Genomic DNA, 19,929 nt, shown 5'->3' on the forward strand with positions numbered 1-19,929 from the left:
CTTTATGGATTAGTTTGGATTTTTATATAGAAATGGGGTAGGAGCGGCTTTTTCCTTTAGATTCTTTCTGGAAGTTTTTTGGTTATTCTCATTTTCAGTCTTGGATCCTCTTTAAGGATTTGTCTAAGTTCTAATTAGTGTCTTAAGTACTAAATATATAGTACTAGGAAAAAAGGGCCATTTCTGAAACCAATGAAACGGGCGCTAGCAAGGTTTTCCGTCAGACAGTGTGTGTGTGAGTGACTGTATGAGAGAGAGCGAGAGAGTGAATGTGCTAGTGTGGTGGTCTTGGAGGGGGGTCAGCGGTGGTGGGGGGTGGGGGCGATACAGAGATAGACAGTGAATGTCCATCTATCCATGTCCTGCATCAGTGTGTGTGTGTGTGTGATTGACAGAGGAGGGAAGGGGGCGGGTGTCTGAGAGATCATGTGTGTCACATAGAGAGTGTGTGTGCATGTGAGAGAGTGTGTTGCGAAGTCGGAGGGTAGGGGCGAGTATCTGTGTGTGTGTTGACTGCATCCTTCCAATTGTCCCCCCAGTCCAGAATCTGGTTTTGGATTCTTTACTTCCTGTCTCGGCAACCCAGCATCGAGAGACAGTGTTTGTGAGAGTGAGTTCACTCTGTGTGTGTGTTGTGTGTCCTTTTTTTTGTTTGTTTGTTTACCTGTTCTGTAGCATCTGTTGTCCTTTTGTCTTCCCCCAGTACAATCTTGTGCAATAAAATAGGTTTAAGAGGCATGTCAGTGGTGGTGGGAGGTTGTTGAGAAAGGGCAGCAAAGCCCCAGGTCTGACGTTTGTGTTTGCACCTGCAGCACAATGGCCTTTCTGCCCCTGTGTGCCACAGCTGCACTGTAGTGCTACTGTTTGTGCTGGAACGTCATCCACAGAAGGCTCCAGTTCGCCGTAGCGTGGGTCCCAGCCAGGGCCGTGCCTAGGGTCTCCGGCACCCCCCTGCAGTTGGCCCCGCCCCCAAAAACGATCGCTACACTACCTGCCCTCTTCTCCCCAGATCCTTTTCCTTTTTTTTTTGTTTAAATTTACCTCTGTCCGGCAGCAGCGTAGCGTTAGTGAGAAGGAGGCGGCGCTCCCCTGCCCCGACGTGTTAGTCTTCCCTTCGCTCAGTGTCCCGCCTTCTTCTGACATCATTTCTGATGTCAGAAGAAGGCGGAACTGAGCGAAGGGAAGACTGACACGTTGGGGCGGGGGAGCGCCGCCTCCTCACTAACGCTACGCTGCCGCCGGACAGAGGTAAATTTAAACAAAAAAAAAAGGAAAAGGATCTGGGGAGAAGAGGGTGAGGTAAGCATGATGCGGCGGGGCGCCCCCCCAGAGGGGGGCGCCCTCCTGCCATGCTTACCTCGCTTACCGTGTTGGCACGGCCCTGGTCCCAGCATGCTGCAGGCGGTTTGTGAGACGGCAGCTGTCGTGGCCAGGGGGATTGGTTTGCATGAGTGCAAGGTGGTGGTGGGAGGGGTGATAGAGGCGGAAGGCGCGTTTGGGCACTGAGAAGCAGCCTTGCCCTGCGGGTTGGAGATTGTTTTATTGAAGTGAGAACACAGAGGTGTTAAACAGTAGCTGCTCTGTCCCTCCCTCCTCCCGATTCTCGGCTAGACACCGTCTCCCGCCCAGAGCCGTCACCCACCTCCTTTTCCCCGATGGACAGTCGCCGCTGCCGGGCGCTCACGGTGCCGCCGCCGTCCCTCTCTGAGAGTCCGACCATGGACTCAGAGAGGAGAGGGAGGGTGGCGGGACGGCGAGCGTGCGGCTGCGGTGAGTGTCCATCGAGGAGGAGGGTGGGTGAGGGGGTGAGGGACAGGGTGCAGCAGCCACTCAGGAGGGGGGAGTGAGAGCAGGATTTGTGAGGGAGAGGGTAGAGGGTGGTGTGCAGGTCCAGCGGCTCCTGAGTCAGTTCGGGAGGGGGGAGGGTTCATTGGCGACTCGGGAGGGGCTGGGTGTTGGAGGTGTGCGGGAGACGGGGTCGGACTGTAGGTAGCGGCGACTGTGTTCGGGGTGGTGTGTGTTTCTTTTGCCAGTCAGTGGTCCGCCCTCGACGTCATAACGTTGTGACGCGAGGGCGGGGCACACAGTCAAGGGCAAAAAGGATATCTCGACGCCTCACACTTCCAGTTGAGGCTTCATTTAGAACGCTGGGGTTGCGAATTATGTGCGGAAGGGGCGTGGCTGAGGGCAGGTCTATGAGTGACAGTGAGTGCTGCATGAGTGACAGTGAGTGGTGCTGACAGCCTAGCCTACAAACAGTGCAGGGCTTCAGTGTTTCCCTCCCACAGACTGAGCTTCAGAATGTTGGAGGTGAGAATTATTATATAGACTAGTAAAAAAGGCCCGTTTCCGAAACCAATGAAACGGGCGCTAGCATGTGGTTTTTTTTGTGTGTGTATGTGTCACAGTTATTTTTTTTTTGTGTGTGTGTGCAGGTTGTTGATGTGTGTCTTTTTTTTGTTTTGTTTTGTTTTTTTGCTTGGGGGGTTGGGGGATGTGCTGTGGTTTGCTGGCAAAGTGGGATGGATTGGTGTGTGGCTTTGAGGGTGTGTGTCTGTTGTATTGTGTGTGTGTGGTTTTGTCTGTCAAGGAGGTTTGTGGAGGGGGGGGGGTCTTTCTGTTGGTGAAATGTAAATGTGGTTGTAGGGGGGTCAGCCTTTGCTGAGTAGTGGATTGTTTTTTCTGTTTTTTTTTTTTTTTTGTGTTGTGCTGAGGCAGCAGTGTTGTTTTAGATGGGCGGAAGGTAGAGGAGCACGTTCTTGGTCTATCGGTATTTTTTGGCCATTTCAGGGCTGCTGTAGGGGAACACTGGAAGAGAAATGTGCTGTGGGAAGCAGCGCCATCTTTTTCCTTTGGGCTGGGGTTCTGGGTATCCTAGAGGTGGGAGACGGCTTGCTTGAGGACGGGGATGGTTGTTTTAAGTTGGTGGAAGGGAGAGGAGCACGGTGTCGGGCCATCGGGTGGTGATCCGGTATGTTCGGTCCATTTCAGGCCGGTTGCAGGGGAATGCTGGAACATGTGCTGCGGGAAGCTGCGCCGTCTTTTTCCGGGTGCTCGGGGAATCCCCGAGATGGGAGATGGCTTGCCTGAGGCTGGGGATGGTTGGCACGGCCGCTTTGGCAAAAGGGGAAGAGGAAGGGGGTGGGGAGTTACCTGTAGTTGCGTGAGAAAACGGGTATTCTTTGTTTTGTATTATTAGTTTGCATTTCTGTTGAAGAAAGAGTGGATGCCTTTTGAATGATGGAGGTGGTGCGTCGGTGTGCGGTTGTTTCGTTAGTTTGGCAGCCAGTCTCCAGCGATTCCTAGGCAGGGAAGGAGTACCTACTCCTCCCCCTTCCTTGGTCGCTGTTTGCTGCTGGCTGGGTCGCGGGTAATCCTTCCAGCTGGGCCGCAGCTTGTCCTGTTCGCCCACGTCCCAGATGGTGACGGGCACGTTGTTTTCCGGCTCCTCTGACTCCATGTCAAGCGATCCCAAATATAGTCTTTGCTATGGGCCCTCTGGCACTCTTCAGTACTGGCATTAGGCATTTAAAAATTCCCCCCCCTCCCCCCCCCCCCCGGTCTATTTTTGCACATACCCACAGCAGGAATATTCTTCTCTCGTTCCAGCGGTGGTTCTGTGCTCTCCGTGCTGCACAGATAATGAGCCATTCTGCTGGGGAATGCTCCTCCCTTATTGTCATGTAGTTTCCTCTGATTGGTCCGTCTTACATTGCCTAGTGTTGCCTGGGAACGGTGTTGTGATGGTCCTTTGTGTTTCAGAATGTTGAGGGTGTTTTTTCTGATTGGTCCGTCATGCGAGGGCGGGGCAGAGAGACATGGTCAGTGTTCTGGCTTCACCACCATGAATCCATGAACCCTTCAGGGAGTGACTGAGTGGCTTCAGAACATTGTCTTCAGAATGTTGAGGGTGAGTTTTATTATAGTAGATAATTGTATGATGGCCTTGAAAATTTTTCTGTATTGGTACACTTATTGCTGTTCTAATTTTGATTTGATGTAATATTGATAAACTTATAAATAACCCCCCCCCCCCCACACACACACACATATTTCTTGAATCATAGCTGCTGGGTTTTTTTGAAACATCCAGGATAAATAGAGAATTTTTTTGACTGTGTTCCCAAGCTTTTAGAGTAACTTTTCTCCAATTTTCTTGTAAGTGCTTGCTTTAAGTATCAAGGATCACTTCCAATCAAACAAAAACTTTCCACAGAACCTTAGAATAACTTCAAAATAGAAATACTGTGGTCTTAAATATTAAGTGCTGTATCAAACCACTAGAAAAGCAAAAATGGGGGAAAAGACCTCAAAGGTCTGTGGTACTCTATGACATGTGTTAGAAAATTTAGTACTCAACTACTCAACAGACACCAACTTTCATGACTGGCCAAAAACTTCCCAAAATTCTGTTTTAATTTTCGCTTTATACAGATTTAAAATATTTCAAAACTTGTACATTCAAATAATATCGTAAGAAAACTTTTTTGCATTTAGCATTTTTAGCACATGCTAAACGTTAGAGATGTCCATATATTCCTATGGACGTCTCTAACGTTTAAGCATGCCCTAAATATTAGCGCATGCAAAAAATGCTAGCGCACCTTAGTAAAAGAGGTCATTACCTTTTTAAAAGATAAAGTGTGTCATTGCTTGCCTATGAAAAAATTTGCTTGCGATAGTATTTGAATGCACAAGTTTTGAGATCTTTTAAATCTGTATACAATGAAAATTAAAATAAGAGAATATTTGGAGGTTTTTGGCCAGTAATATCTGAGTACTGAATTTTCTATGAGATTTCATAGAGTACCACAGACTTTCGAGGTCTTTTCCTTCATTTTTGCTTTTTAGTGGATTATTACAGCACCTTTAGGGCCCTGTTTACTAAGCAGTGCTAAGGGCGCATTAGCGTTTTTAGCGTGTGCTGAAGTTTTCATGTGCTAAAAAACGCTAGCGCAGCTTAGTAAACAGGGCCCCTAATATTTAAGTCCACAGTATTGTTATTTTGAAGTTATTTTAAGTATCAACGAGCTAGATTTATTTTGTGGGAGCTGATCACTTGGAAATCTTTCTTCAAAATATGTCCTGTGAGTTCCTGCTCCTGTTTTGTAAGCTGGTGTAATAGGTCTTGTACACTTAATAAAGATTAATGTTTTCCTCTGTAAGTATTTCTTTTATTTTCAGTGTCACTGTCTTGTTAATTTTGCTACATTTTAATGTTTTTTGTTCTTTTGTATTGGATTAATTTTATGTATATTTCTTTTGTTACTCCATGTTTTGCATGTAATGTATTAAAATTGAACAAACATAGAGGTTTAAAAAAAACAAACTTTTTTTTTGTTGCTCAAAAAAAGAGAAACATTACTTTGTGTGCTTGTATCTAGGTGGCAAAACCTGCTGATGACAAGTTGGAGAAATTCTGGATTGACTTTAATGTTGGAAGCCATAGTGTGACTTTTTACATAAATAATACAGAGGTAAAAATAAAAAAAGATGACCTTAGTTTTTTTCCATAAAGTTAAAAAATGCAAAAAAAGTTATTTGTTTCTTTGTGTATCAATGTTTTTTTTAGGTTCCTTTGTGGGATTCAGTCAGATTGGGAAAGGAGTTGATTAGTAGTTATAATTTACAAGGTAAGATGCACAAAAATGCACACCTGCTTTGAATGTATTGTTTTCCCCATTCTTCTGTTGGTTTAATGAAAGGAGCCATTTGCTTCCTCGCCCTGGAGTGTATGGATGGCGCTATCAACATCTTCTAGTATTAGAATGCTGGGATAGCATCCCTGCAGGGTTCTGTATGATGATGTCACCCAAATGTGGTAATATATATCCTGCTGTGCTTGGAGAACATCTGTTTCAGGTGAGTATCTTCGCTTTTTCCTTTAACTTGTGGATTCATGTGTACTATCTACCTTTAGTAACACTTATGCTCATTGTACCTGAAGCAAATATGACTGTCGTGCATGAAGAGGTAGTAAATAATTGGAAACAGGCAAAGCAGATCAATATTAGATACAAACAAATCTTTATTTTATCTACCTGCGACACAACGTAACCAAAGACCGTAATGGACATACCCTAACCTTTCCCCTCCCCCTCTCTAAGTTCCCCCAATTGTATCTACCATACATGTAACCCATTCTACCGCAATTTCACTTTGTATTGTTTAAACCGGAATCGGCTAACGCCGTTTACGGTACTATGTAAGCCACATTGAGCCTGCAAAAAGGTGGGAAAATATGGGATACAAATGTAACAAATAAATACTGTTGTTCTGCTTTGTCTGTTTCCACATTGGATTTTGCGGATCGATTACCCTGTTGGTTCTTGTAAGTAATTGGAAGTCAACCCTGTGCCCTTGTGAACCCCTGTATTCCAGATCTGACTAATTTAGTATAGGACAGGAGTTCTCAGTGCAATCCCCAAGACACACCTAGTCATCCATGTTTTCAGGATACATACAATGATTATGCTTGAAGAGCTTTGCATACAATGGAGATAGTGCATGCAAATTTATCTCATACATATTCATCATGGATGTGCTGAAAGCCCAACTGGTTGGGTGTGTACTGAGGACTGGATTGAGAACCAATGGTATAGGGTGTTCATACTGCAGTTTATATAATATTTTAGGTAACCAATTGTCCTTCCACATTCTTCAGCTCAGGACAGAAAGATACTTTACTTCATTCTAGTCCTGATTTTCTACAATAAATTCAATTGTAAGCTACGGGATAAAGCTGCAGCAGGATAAAACTAGGTTATTGTCTTGAAGAACACAAAACCGAGCAAACTGTTGCCTTTAGTGCTCTCTAAATTTTATAAACTACAATACAACATTGAAAATATTCACTGAAAGTAGATACAGAAAACAGAACCAATTTGGGTTTCTAAAGTAAACATTAAAAATTCATATATGTGTATCTTAAGGCTAAATTCAAATATCACATTTTAAATGATTCAGTGAATAATTAAACTTTTATGTGTTTTGAACATGAAAAATTGTAAAAAGAACATCTACAGAGCAGATGCTGCCAGAAGGATATTGTTATTCTAATGTACCTTCCCCCTCCTCTTTTTTTTTGTTTTTTATGTTTTTGTTATAGAGTCCGACAATCGTAAGATTTTCAGCATTTATCTGGAGAAACCCTTCTCTGTCAACAAAAAAGAGATAACAAAAATCAAAATACATTTTGATGCCGAACTTGATATTCTACCTATTATTAAAAGGGTTTTTGGAGAAGAGACAATGGCAAGTCTTTTTCAATTTTTTTTTGTATCAATTTCTAAACATTTGTAGATTTAAATGGTTGAGCAGGGGATTTTGATGTTGTATGATAACATTTCAAGGCATTTTCTTTCATTAGGCAATATAGGTTCCTGTTCATACAACCAACACAATGTTGTTCTGGGACTAAAGAAAGGGTAAAATGAATTTTAAAAAAAACCCAAAAAAACACGGCCATAGGACCATTTGCAGTTGCTGGATTTTGTTCTGCTGATGGTAGGCCCACATATCTAGAGTGTTCACCTTGATATTACCCCTTAACAAAATCACATTCATGTCTCAAGAGAAGAAAGGGGCTAATAGAAATTCTACTCTTGAGCAGGAGTTTTTCTTTTCTTAGTGTGAAATGACTGTTTAGGAGTTTTAGTCCATGGGAGAAGATGGGGACTAGAAGGGTGGAGGAGAGAGAAAAAATTCCTGGTACCATGAGCTCTTAAAGTGAGCTTGGACAATCAATTCTGGTTGCTGAAGTACAAAAATCTGTTTGATGGCATAGGTGTCAGAACTGATGGATTCACGGGTGCCATGGCAGCCTCCAAAATTCAGAGGGGGCATTAGGTGCACCAGATTCTCCCCACTCCTACTTGACACCCTGCCGCTGCCACTGCTGTTTCAGCAGTGACAACAAAAACAAACAAAAGAGGTCATGGGGCCACACTGTTCCTGCTCATGGCTGCTGACTTTGCCTCGAACGAGAAGTGATGTCAGAGGGGTTCAGGACCGGCAACTGCGAAGAGGAATAGAGCGGCTCCACAATTCTTTTACTTTTGCCACTGCTGCTGCTGTTGGTCAGAATAAGCAGCAGTGGTGGTGGGGGTGTGGTTGGGAGGGGGGAGAGAAGAGGTAGACACTGGATGTTGGGGGCGGAGAAAGGGGGCAGGTACTGGATGTAGGGGGAAAGGGGGAAGACGCTGGATATGGTAGGAAAGGGGGCAGATGGATAGAGGAAAGAGGGGGAGAGAGGGGGCAGATGGAAGTGAGAAGAGAGAAGGGTCACATTCCTCCTAAGTCCACCCCGTCTTCGTCGCCCGACCTCCCCCACCCTCCTCCGCACTCTCTTGCTGCTCCTCCTGCTATCCGCAGGAGACATTAACCCTAATCCAGGTCCCCCTCATCTGTCCCCGTCCTATCCACGCGAACGATCCCGCGACGTCTCCAACCTCATCTCTATTCCCTTCTTCCCTCCCCTTCTCATGCGCCTTGTGGAATGCCCACTCAGTCTGCAACAAATAGTCCTTCTCTCACGATCTCTTCATCTCCCACTCCCTTCAACTGCTCGCCCTAACCGAAAACTGGATCTCCCCGAATGACTGCATCAGTCGCAGCCCTTTGCCATGGTGGTTATCTCTTCTCACACACTCCCCGCCCAGTTGGCTGCGGTGGAGGCATTGGGTTACTATTCTCGCCCTCCTGTAGTTTCCAACCCCTCCTCCTACCGCAGTCTCACTGCTTCTCATCCTTTGAGGCCCACTCCATCCGGCTATTCTACCCGCTGCCACTCAGAGTGGCAGTCATCTACCGCCCCCCCTGATAAATCCTTCTCTTCCTTCCTCACCGACTTCGATGCTTGGCTCTCTGTTTTCCTTGAACCTTCATCTCCGTCCCTCATTCTCGGAGACTTTAACATTCATGAGGACGACCCATCTGACCCTCACGCTTCTAAGTTCCTCTCGCTAACATCCTCCTTCAACCTCCAGCTGTGCTGTACCACCCCTACTCACCGTGACGGCCATTGTCTTGACCTCGTCTTCTCCTCCTCCGGCTCGCCCTCCAATTTCCAAGCTTCAGCTCTTCCTCTCTCCGACCACCACCTGATCACATTCACACTTCTTCACCCCCCCCCCCCTCGGCCTCGTCCAACTTTAACCACCACCTCCAGGAATCTCCAGGCCATTGACCCCCCCCCACCTTATCCTCTAGCATCTCTAATCTCCTCCCATCCATCATGTCCTCCGAGACTGTCGACAAAGTGGTCTCCGCTTACAATGCTGCTCTCGCCTCTGCTCTGGACACCCTCGCCCATCCACCTCCCATCCCACAAAGCGTACTATTCCTCAGCCTTGGCTGACCCCTTGCATCCGCTACCTTCGCTCTTGCACCCGATCTGCTGAACGTCTCTGGAGGAAATCCCATACCCATTCAGATTTCCTTCACTACAAATTCATGCTATCCTCCTTCCACTCCCTATCCCTTGCAAAACAGGACTATTACACCCAATTGACCAACTCTCTCAGCTCCAACCCTCGTCGTCTCTTCGCCACCCTTAACTCTCTCCTCAAGGTGCCCCCCGCTCCCACTCCCCCCTCATTCTCTCCTCAATCACTGGCTGATTACTTCCGCAACAAGGTGCAAAAGATCAACCTTGAGTTCACTAACAAGCCATCACCTCCTCTTCACCCACTAACCCTCTCCCTCAACCAACCAACCCAGGCCTCCTTCTCCTCCTTTCCTGAGATTACCGAGGATGAAACCTCCCGCCTTCTTTCCTCCTCAAAATGCACCACCTGTTCCTATGATCCCATCCCCACCAACCTACTTAGCACCGTCGCCCATACTGTCAACCCCTCCATCTGTCGCATCCTTAACCTCTCTCTCTCCACCGCCACTGTCCCTGACACCTTCAAGCATGCTGTAGTCACACCTCTCCTCAAAAAACCTTCACTTGACCCTACCTGCCCCTCCAATTATCATCCCATCTCTCTCTTACCCTTCCTCTCCAAAATACTTGAGTGCGCCGTTCACAGCCGCTGCCTCGATTTTCTCTCCTCTCATGCCATCCTCGATCCACTCCAATCCGGCTTTCGCCCTCTCCACTCGACAGAAACAGCACTCTCTAAAGTCTGCAACAACCTGCTCCTGGCCAAATCCAGAGGCCACTACTCCAATCTCATCCTCCTCGATCTTTCCGCTGCTTTTGACACTGTCAATCACGATTTACTTCTTGCCACTCTGGCCTCATTTGGGTTCCAGGGCTCTGTCCTCTCCTGGTTCTCCTCCTATCTCTCCCACCGCACCTTCAGGGTATACTCTCATGGATCTTCCTCCACTCCCATCCCGCTATCTGTTGGAATTCCCCAGGGATCTGTCCTTGGGACCCCTTCTCTTCTCTATCTACACCTCTTCTCTAGGCTCACTAATCTCATCTCATGGTTTCCAGTATCATCTTTATGCTGATGACACCCAGCTCTATCTCTCCACACCAGACATCACAGCAGAGACCCAGGCCAAGGTATCGGCCTGCCTATCCGACATTGCTGCCTGGATGTCCAACCGCCACCTGAAGCTGAACATGTCCAAGACCGAGCTCCTCATCTTTCCACCTAAACCCACTTCTCCTCTTCCTCCACTTTCTATCTCGGTTGATGGCACCCTCATCCTCCCCATCTCTTCTGCCCGCAACCTCGGAGTCATCTTCGACTACTCCCTCTCCTTCTCTGCGCATATCCAGCAGACTGCCAAAACCTGTCGCTTCTTCCTCTTCAACATCAACAAAAGTTGCCCTTTCCTCACTGAGCACACCACCCGAACCCTCGTCCATGCCCTCATTACCTCTCGCCTCGACTACTGCAACCTACTCCTCACCGGCCTCCCACTCAGCCATCTATCCCCCCTTCAATCTGTTCAGAACTCTGCCGCACGTCTTATATTCCGCCAAAACCGTTATTCTCATATCACCCCTCTCCTCAGGTCACTTCACTGGCTTCCAATCAGATACCGCATACAATTCAAGCTTCTCCTCCTTACTTACAAATGCACTCACTCTGCTGCTCCTCACTACCTCTCTACCCTCATTTCCCCCTACGTTCCTGCCTGTAACCTCCGCTCACATGACAAATACCTCCTCTCAGTACCCTTCTCCACCACTGCCCACTCCAGGCTCCGCCCATTTTACCTTGCCTCACCCTATGCCTGGAACAATCTTCCTGAACCCCTACGCCAAGCCCCCTCCCTATCCATCTTCAAATCCTTGCTTAAAGCTCACCTCTTCAATGCTGCTTTCGGAACCTAACCTTTCAAACATATAGACTGCCCCAATCTGCCTGACCTATCAGATTGACTGTACATTTGTCTCTTAGATTGTAAGCTCCTTGAGCAGGGACTGTCCTTCCATGTTAAATTGTACAGCGCTGTGTAACCCTAGTAGCGCTTTAGAAATGTTAAGTAGTAGTAGTAGGAGAAAGAGAGGACAGACTCTGGGTAGAAATGGGGAGAGAGAGGGACCAGGCTCTGGAATGAAGTGGGGAGAGAGAAGGGTCAGATGCTGGATGGAAAGGAGGGGAGAGAGGGGGAAGATGCTGGATAGGGGAGAGAAAAAGAGGGCAGACTCTGGGTGGAAATGGGGGGGGGGGGGGGGGGAGGAACCAGGCTCTGGAAGTAACTGGGAAGAGAGAAGGGATAGATGCCGGATGGAAAGGGGGAGAGATAAGGGACATGCTGGTTGGATAGACGCTGGATGGAAGGGGGGGGGGGGAGAAGGGACAGACACAAGATGGAAAAGGGGGGGGGAGAGGGGGCATACACTGGCTGGAAAGGGGGAGAGGGGGCAGACACTGGATGGAAAGGGGGAGAGGAGGCAAACACTGGATGGAGGGGGAAGCAGAGGAAAATGCCAGATGCTGGATGGAAGTAGGGAGAGTGAGGGCATATGCTGGATGGAAGTAGGGAGAGTGAGGGCATATGCTGGATGGAAGTAGGGAGAGCGAGGGCACATGCTGGACGGAAGTGGGGAGAGAAGACAGATGCTAGATGATGGAGAAAGAGGGTACATGCAGGATTGAAAGGGGTGGAGAAAAAGAGACCACACGCTGGAAGGAGGGGGAGAGAAAGAAGGCACATGCTAGATGAAAGGGGAAAAGTGATGGATTTGGGGGGGGGGGGGGGGGAGAAAGGATAGAGTTGTTACTGAGAGACAGAAATAAGAGAAAGTGAATTAGAGCCACAGTGAGGGAAAATGGCAAGCTGTTTGTAAACACAGGAAACAAAAATGGAAATTGAAGATTGTATAATAGGAAAGAATGTAATCTGTTCAGAGACAGAAAAAATAAATTAACGAAAGCTAAAAGGAGAAGGAGAGAAAAATGACAAATGGACAGGAAATCTTGGCAAGAAAGTTAAGAAGACAATGGGGAAAGCAGAAACAAGAGACTGGGACCAACACAATTAGAAATAGTAAATGGCCAGACAACAAAAGTAGAAAAAAAAAGATTTTATTTTTAGTTTAGGATAAAGTAGTGTGGTAACTGTTAATAAATATAGAAAATAGAAATAAGTTGATATGTTTATTGGAATAATTTTAATACATTTTTGACTGTTTGGAGACCAAACCCTCCTTTCTTATGTCAGAACAGGGTACCATAACGTCAGTATACTGTCCTGACCTAATGAAAGAGGATTTGGCCTCTGAAAGCCAATTGAAAAATGTATTTAGTACAATAAAATGGTATTATATTTTCCATTTTTTTGTTTTGTTTATATTTGTTAACTTAGGGGTCCTTTTACTAAAGGTGTGCCAACAATTAGCACACACTAAATGATAAGACGCCCATAGGAATATAATGGATGTCTTATTTAGCGTGTGCACTAATCGTTAGTGTGCCTTAGTAAAAGGACCCCTTAGTGTTGTGATTGGAATAGGTCAGTTTTTGAAATTTACATCTGCTATCTTTGTATTGTGCACAGTACAGAAGAATATGCATCACTTCGCTTAGCTGGGTTTTTTTTTTTTAAACCCAAGTACATCACCCACCTTCCCTAGCTTCTCACCCCTGCAAGTGCTCCTGCTTCCTTTACTTCAAGGCCTGTGGCTTCCTATTCCTTCTCAAAAGCTCAGCTCCTCAATCATGAAACTTTTCTCATGTCTCCTCAGTTCATTAGCATGAACAGACCGTACAAAGCTTGGAGGCCATCTCCCCCTAAAGGCAGGAGAAAAAGAGATCCATTTAGTGCAGGTAGCTGGCTTGGTCAGTTACCTTGGCTACTGTATATGGCTGACTGAGCTTCTCCAGTGCAGCTGCTTCCAGTATTTAGAGTGAGTCACATCCAGTGCTTACTGCACGCCTTCCCTGTCTTAGCCTGGGTATAAGACATAGGGTGAAAAGGCTTGAAGGAGGTTGAGAAGGTGAAGCATTGTGCAGTGTGTTGAGCTGCACAAAGTGCGCCAGGCTGATATCAGTACTGGACTTTATATGAATCACTGTCTGTATGTGTTTGCTATAGCAAAACATCTTGGTGTGTTATTCCACAATTGTCTAGAGCAGGGGCGTATCTGAACTGCGGCGATAGGGGGGGCCAGGGCCAGAGTGAGGGGGCACATTATAGCCCCCCCCCCGCCGCCGCCGCCGCCGCCGCCATTGCCGATCCCCCTCCCCCCAGCCGCTACCATTGCCAACCCTCCCCCTCCGTTGCTCGCTTACCTTCGCTGGCGGGGGACCCCAAACCCCCCCCGCCAGCCGAGGTCCGCGTCCTCCTGCCGCTGCCGCTGCCGCTGCCGGCTGCCTTTGGTGCTTTCATTTGTCCATTGAAGCTGGCGCCAACTAAAGTTTCTTTTGACTCTGACGTCGCTGCACGTTGTACGTGCAGGACGTCAGACTCAGAAAATGTTTCTGAGTCTGACGTCCTGCACGTACAACGTGCAGCGACGTCAGACTCAAAAGAAACTTTCATCGGCGCCAGCTTCAATGGACAAATGAAAGCACCAAAGGCAGCCGGCAGCGGCAGGAGGACGCGGACCTCGGCTGGCGGGGGTTGGGGTCCCCCGCCAGCGAAGGTAAGCGAGCAACGGAGGGGGAGGGTTGGCAGCGGTAGGGGGGTCCAGGGCGAAATCTGCGGGGGCCCAGGCCCCTGAGGCCCCACGCAGATACGCCCCTGGTCTAGAGAATATACCAGAAGACAAACTGAAGAATAATCATTTATATAGTGCTTTTCAGGTGTGTGCCCTACTGTACAGGTGCACATAAATCTACATTTAGAAGCTTATAGTCTAGTTGAGATAAACAGTCACAAAACAAAGAGCCTTGAAACTAGAAAGTTATGACTGAGGAAAATTTTAAAAAATACATGCAAACATACCTTAAATGACCTTTAATATAGTATGGTGTATATATATTTATAGCATTTAATATACTATATAAAGGGGGACGTGCTCATTTACAAATATTTGAGTCATCCATTCAGCCTAATATTTGTTTATAGCCGCTGAGTAGACTCACACAATTTATAATCGTTGAGCTAACCCCCACAATAATGTGGCTGAATTAGTGAAGTGTGCCAATCAAGTAAAGTTCAAAAATAAAAAGTAGATATCTCAGAACTTGGCTGCTTTCCAGAGAAAATTCAGTTCTGCAGCAAGATAGTCCCCAGAACCCCAAAAAGGAAAACTTAAAGCAAGTGTTTTTATAAATGTATTTTTATTTATTTATTTAGATCATTTATACCCTGCTTTTTGCCACGTGAAGCAGCCCCAAAGCAGCTTACAATGAACTAATAAAAACAATTACAATGACAGTTGAAGGCAGAAGGGAAGGGATGATTAATACAATAAATATTAAATTAATATTTCACTTTCATTTCATATATACTCTTACAAACATGCTAAAACCATTACATACCAATATACCTGTACTCCAAAATTAAAACAAAAAATAAGGGATACTAGCAGATTAAAAGCAGCACTAAACAAGTGCATCTTTAGTTGTTTATTCAAAGACACAAACACCTGATTGCGTTCTGAATGCAGCAGCAAAAGTAAAGCATTCCATAGGAGTAGCACACTCACAGAAAAAAAGCACAAAATCATAGCAGCTTTGTGCACCTCAATGACAGCAGGTAAGATTAGCACTGCCTGTGAACCTGACTTAAGTGAGTGTAAAGGAATAATCATATTTAAAAGAGGGGTAGTGAAATATCGTACAGGGGTCTGTAAATATTTGTAGAATTCTGGTTATGTATATTGTTGCTAGTTAGTCTCTTACTCTGTTCTTGTTTGCATTAAATATGTTCCTCATTTCTATATAAGAAACTGAAGCACTGTCTAGAGCAGAGTTTTTCAACCTTGTTCATCTCATGGCACACTTACATGGTGCTAAAATTGTCAAGGCACATCCCCACATTTTGCCCAGCATTTTACCATCTTTCTCCCCCACCCCTGCACCTCTACACATAGTCCAGCATTTGACCATCTTCCTCTCCCACTCCCACAAATAGTACAGCATTTAACTTCTCTTCCCCCACCCTCACAAATAGTCCAGCATTTAACTTCTCTTCCCCCACCCTCACAAATAGTTCAGCATTTTTTTGTTACATTTGTACCCCGCGCTTTCCCACTCATGGCAGGCTCAATGCGGCTTACATGGGGCAATGGAGGGTTAAGTGACTTGCCCAGAGTCACAAGGAGCTGCCTGTGCCTGAAGTGGGAATCAAACTCAGTTCCTCAGGACCAAAGTCCACCACCCTAACCACTAGGCCACTCCTCCACTCCAATTTTAACTTCTCTTCCCCCCTCACAAATAGTCCAGCATTCAACTTCTCTTCTCGGCCCCCTGAAAAATAGTCCAGCATTTAGCCTTTCATCCCCCCCCCACAACCACAGAAATAGTCCAGCATTTAGCCTTTCTTCCCCCCCCCTACAACCACAAAAATAGTCCAGCATCTCCCTTTGCTGTCTTTCACCCCCCCCCCCCCCCCCCCAATGTAACTTTTAAAAGTTTTCTTGTCTCTAGCAATTAATGGCTGCAAATGGCAATTTCATACAGCCTGCTTGTGCCAACCCCAGAGCCTTCTCTGATGCTTCTCACCTTTGTGGAAACAGGAAGTTAAGTCAGAGAGAAGGCTCCAGAGTTGGCACGAGCAGACTGTATGAATCGCTGATCTATGTTACCAACTGTTAGAGTCAAGAAAACTTAGTCCATTTTGGTACATATTAAGCTAGCCCAACTTCTGCGGCACACCGGTTGAAAAACGCTGGCCTGGAGCCCAGATTTGAAGTCTGTTTCATGAGCAAGAAGAATTGGTGTATGTGGGAGCACAATAATGGAATGATTATGAGAAAAAAAGTTGCCTTGCTGTAATTTCAAGGACAAAATGTGTAGCATTTAGTAAAGTGGTGATGTGTTTGGTTAATTCTGTACAGCAGAAAATGACAGATGATAAAGAGCATGCAAATAATTCAACAGTGCACAAGGAGAATCCATGTAAGTACTTATGTTAACTTAAAATACAGGTTGCAAATCTGTCAGATTGTCATGAAGAGAGTTTGTTGTAGAATTTAAAATGAAATAGTAAATCCTGTAGAAAAATGAAGACAATAATCCAGTTTTTGTGGACTGATTTCTAGCAGAATGCTTGTTACATGCTGAAAAGTATCACTGCATTATGTTTTACATCTCTTTATCCAGCAATCTATAACCCTGGTGGACTCAAAGATTTAAAACTTATGTACTAAATAACAATTATCCAATTAAATCCAGACGTTCCCACTATTATTTATAAGCCTCTTGTTTCTTTTTTTTTTTTTTAATTCTTTATTTATCATTTTTACAATTTTACAAGCATTTACTACTTGAATAGGTAACACAGTTAGGAAACTACCAGGTTAAAGCAAAATAAATCAGGAAAATATTACATAACTTGTATTAGACCACCAAGTTCGAGGGGCTAAAAGCCGTTAACTTAGGAGAAAGATATTTACTTAATATAACTCAAGATTGAAATAAAGCAATAGCAGGTTATAATTTTAATTACAAACCCCCCCCCCCCCCCAAAAAAAAAAATTTAATTACATTCCCAACATCCTTGTCTTTAAGGCGAAACATAACGGTTTAAGGTCAAGAAGCATTATAATAATTTTTTCTGAGAAATAAATTGTTTTAAATGTTCGGGTTCAAAGAAAACATATTTTACCCCTAAATATTTTATATTGCATTTGCAAGGATAGTTCAAATGAAATGAGGCTCCTAAAGACAAAGTTTCAGCACGAAGTGCTAAGAAGTCTTTCCTTCTACTTTGAGTTTGTTTGGTGACATCTGGGAATACCCAGATTTTCCCCCCATGAAATGGGGTTTGCAAGTTCTTCAAAGCCATTTTCCTGACAAATTCTAAGTCTTGGGGAAATATAAATGAGACCAACAAAGTTTGCCGTTCAGTTATATCAGTCAAGGATGTTTCCAATAATTCTGATACATTTAAATCCGGTTGTTCCAACAGTTGTATTGATTTCCTTGTAGGAAGATAATAAATTTTATTCACTGGAGGCACATTTTCTAAGGTAAATTTTAAATTTTCCACCAAATCTTTTAAAAATTTCTAGTGGAGAGTATATAGAAGTCCGTGGAAAGTTCAAAAGTCGTAGATTTAGCCTCCTGTTATAATTTTCGAAATGTTCCAACTTTTTATGTATCAGCATGTTATCTTGTATTAATTTAACTGAGGTTTCTTTCAATTTAGATGTTTCAGTTGACAAATTTTGGATCTTTTCAGTTACCTCTTCTTTCATAGAAGTAAATGCAATAGTTAATTCTTTTACATTACCCAGTAACGGTTCAATCTTGCTAGTTGATTCCATCACCGTCTGTAGTGTCTCTCATATCGCCTCAAGAGTCACCGCCGGCGAGGAGACTGAAGATTTTCCTGGTCTCTGTGCCATCTGACTCAGCCTTTTCTATTGCGAAGGCCTCAGCTGCAGCGTCGAAGTGGGGGCCCAGTAGTAGCTCTCCTCTCCCGTCACCGCGGTTAGGGGCTACTTCACCCTCACCGACCTCAGCCGGTTACGGTGGGGGTGGGCGCGCCGGGGGGGGGACAATGAAACGTCCTGCCCCTGGAGTTCAACCTCTCCTCGGGTAGTGAGCTCAGCAGGGCTTCCCGGCGTCGTAACAGGGGTTCTCGCGAGAAAACCTTGGATAGAAAGCTGTGTTGGAGTCGAAGTTCGAACCGGTTGGGCTCCGGTTCTCAAAACCCCCTTCCTCTTGGTATGCGGCATCATTAGAGAAAGAAATAAGGTAAATCTTTAAAGAAGAAAAAATCTACGAAGAGGTGAAGGTTAACACAGCATTATCCAGAGGTTCATTCGCGGAGTGGTGTTGCTGCCGCCATCTTGCTCCACCCCCTAACTTGTTTCTTTTTTTTTTAAATAGTTTTTTTTTCTTATTTATTTTTCTCACGGAGGAAAACACCTCAGTGGCTTTAATGGCCAAGAATTTAAGGCACATTAAGAAGCCTTACAGTCACAATATAACCACCATCATTGGTCAAAAACCCCCTTATTTTTAAATTTGCCATATTGATAATGTAATTACAATTAATATTTCATTTATGCAAAGCCAAAATGCACTTATCTTCTAAACCTAATTTTTGCAAAGCAAGGATACACGTATCTTATTGATAAGGCTCTTTAGGCTATATAGAGCCGTCCATTTCACCTTACTTGTTTTCATCAGGAGCCTACACTGCAAAGCTGATTATTGAGGCACTTTGCCTTGCTACCTTTCTGCACACTGCTGTTTCTTACTACCTTGCGGTTCCCATGAGAAAAATAATTAAGAATGTTTTTTTTAGAAAAAAGAAACAAAAGGGTTATAAATAATAGCGGGAACACTTGGATTTAATTACACCTCTTTATGTCCAAGTTTCAACCTAAAGAACATTCTGTTTAAGCAAATAAAAAAAAAATTCTTCTCTTTGCCAGGTGTTTGAGACCATCTCCATGTTTATAGAAATGTAAAGATGGGACATTTTTAAGGATGTAGTTGAAAGTGCATTTAGATTTGAAGTTGCCATTCAGAGCTGAATTTGGTATGAGTGTAAAATAATTTGGTTTTGAAAAGGAAAGCTTAACTCTAGGTTACTTCACTGCTTGGCACATAAGAATAGCCATACTGGATTGGTCCATCTAGCCCAGTATCCTCCTTCCACCAGTGGCCAATCCAGGTCACAGGTACCTGGCAGAAACCCAATCAGTAGAAACACTCCATGCTACTAGTCCCAGGACAGGCAGTGGCTTCCCCCATGTCCATCTCAATAACAGACTATGGACTTTTCCTTCAGGAACTTGTCTAAACCTTTTTTTTTAAACCTAGATACACTAACTGCTGTTACCACTTCCTCCAGCAGCGAGTTCCAGAGCTTGAATATTCTTCGAGTGAAACAAAAATATTTCCTCTTATTTGTTTTAAAAGTATTTCCATGTAATTTTATTGAGTGTCCCCTGGTCTTGAAAAATCAATTCTTAAGTTTGTTGAAGAATATGTAAGTTTTCATTTCCTCTTCCACCTTAACTTCCTTTTGAACTATATTGCTTGCAGTAAAGACTTCTGAATCCGCTTACACACAATGGAAAAAAGCACAGAGATCTGACCAGGTAGACTCACTCTCTGACATCCTGTTATCTCAGCCGAGTGATCAGTCTTCAGCTTTGGTGAGTAGGACTTATTCATGAATTTACCTGTGCTAGTTAACCAACCCTATTTTGCTTCTCTTTAATTTTTCAGCAGCAGATGTCTATTTTCAGTAATTTATAATTCTTTTTACCATGGTGTTTAATGGGGAAATGTTTAGAAGAAACTAACATGGTGAAAATTGCCATAGATTACTTGTCTCAGATATCCATGCTGGAATATTTCAAGTTTTAGTGTGAAGAATTCAGAATTT

General features: G+C 44.7%; 1 protein-coding gene across 1 annotated transcript in view; it reads left to right on the forward strand.

Annotated features, from left to right (window-relative positions):
• SYCP2L (synaptonemal complex protein 2 like) overlaps positions 1-19,929 on the forward strand; it is a 331,807-nt gene that overhangs the window by 114,853 nt on the left and 197,025 nt on the right. The window contains 5 exon segments of the mRNA XM_030210982.1: positions 5,385-5,477; positions 5,573-5,633; positions 7,109-7,254; positions 16,418-16,478; positions 19,584-19,696. Of these exon segments, the coding sequence (XP_030066842.1) occupies positions 5,385-5,477; positions 5,573-5,633; positions 7,109-7,254; positions 16,418-16,478; positions 19,584-19,696 (474 nt within the window).

Source organism: Microcaecilia unicolor, chromosome 1 (genome assembly GCF_901765095.1).
Source record: "Microcaecilia unicolor chromosome 1, aMicUni1.1, whole genome shotgun sequence".
NCBI classification, from domain to species: Eukaryota; Metazoa; Chordata; class Amphibia; order Gymnophiona; family Siphonopidae; genus Microcaecilia; species Microcaecilia unicolor.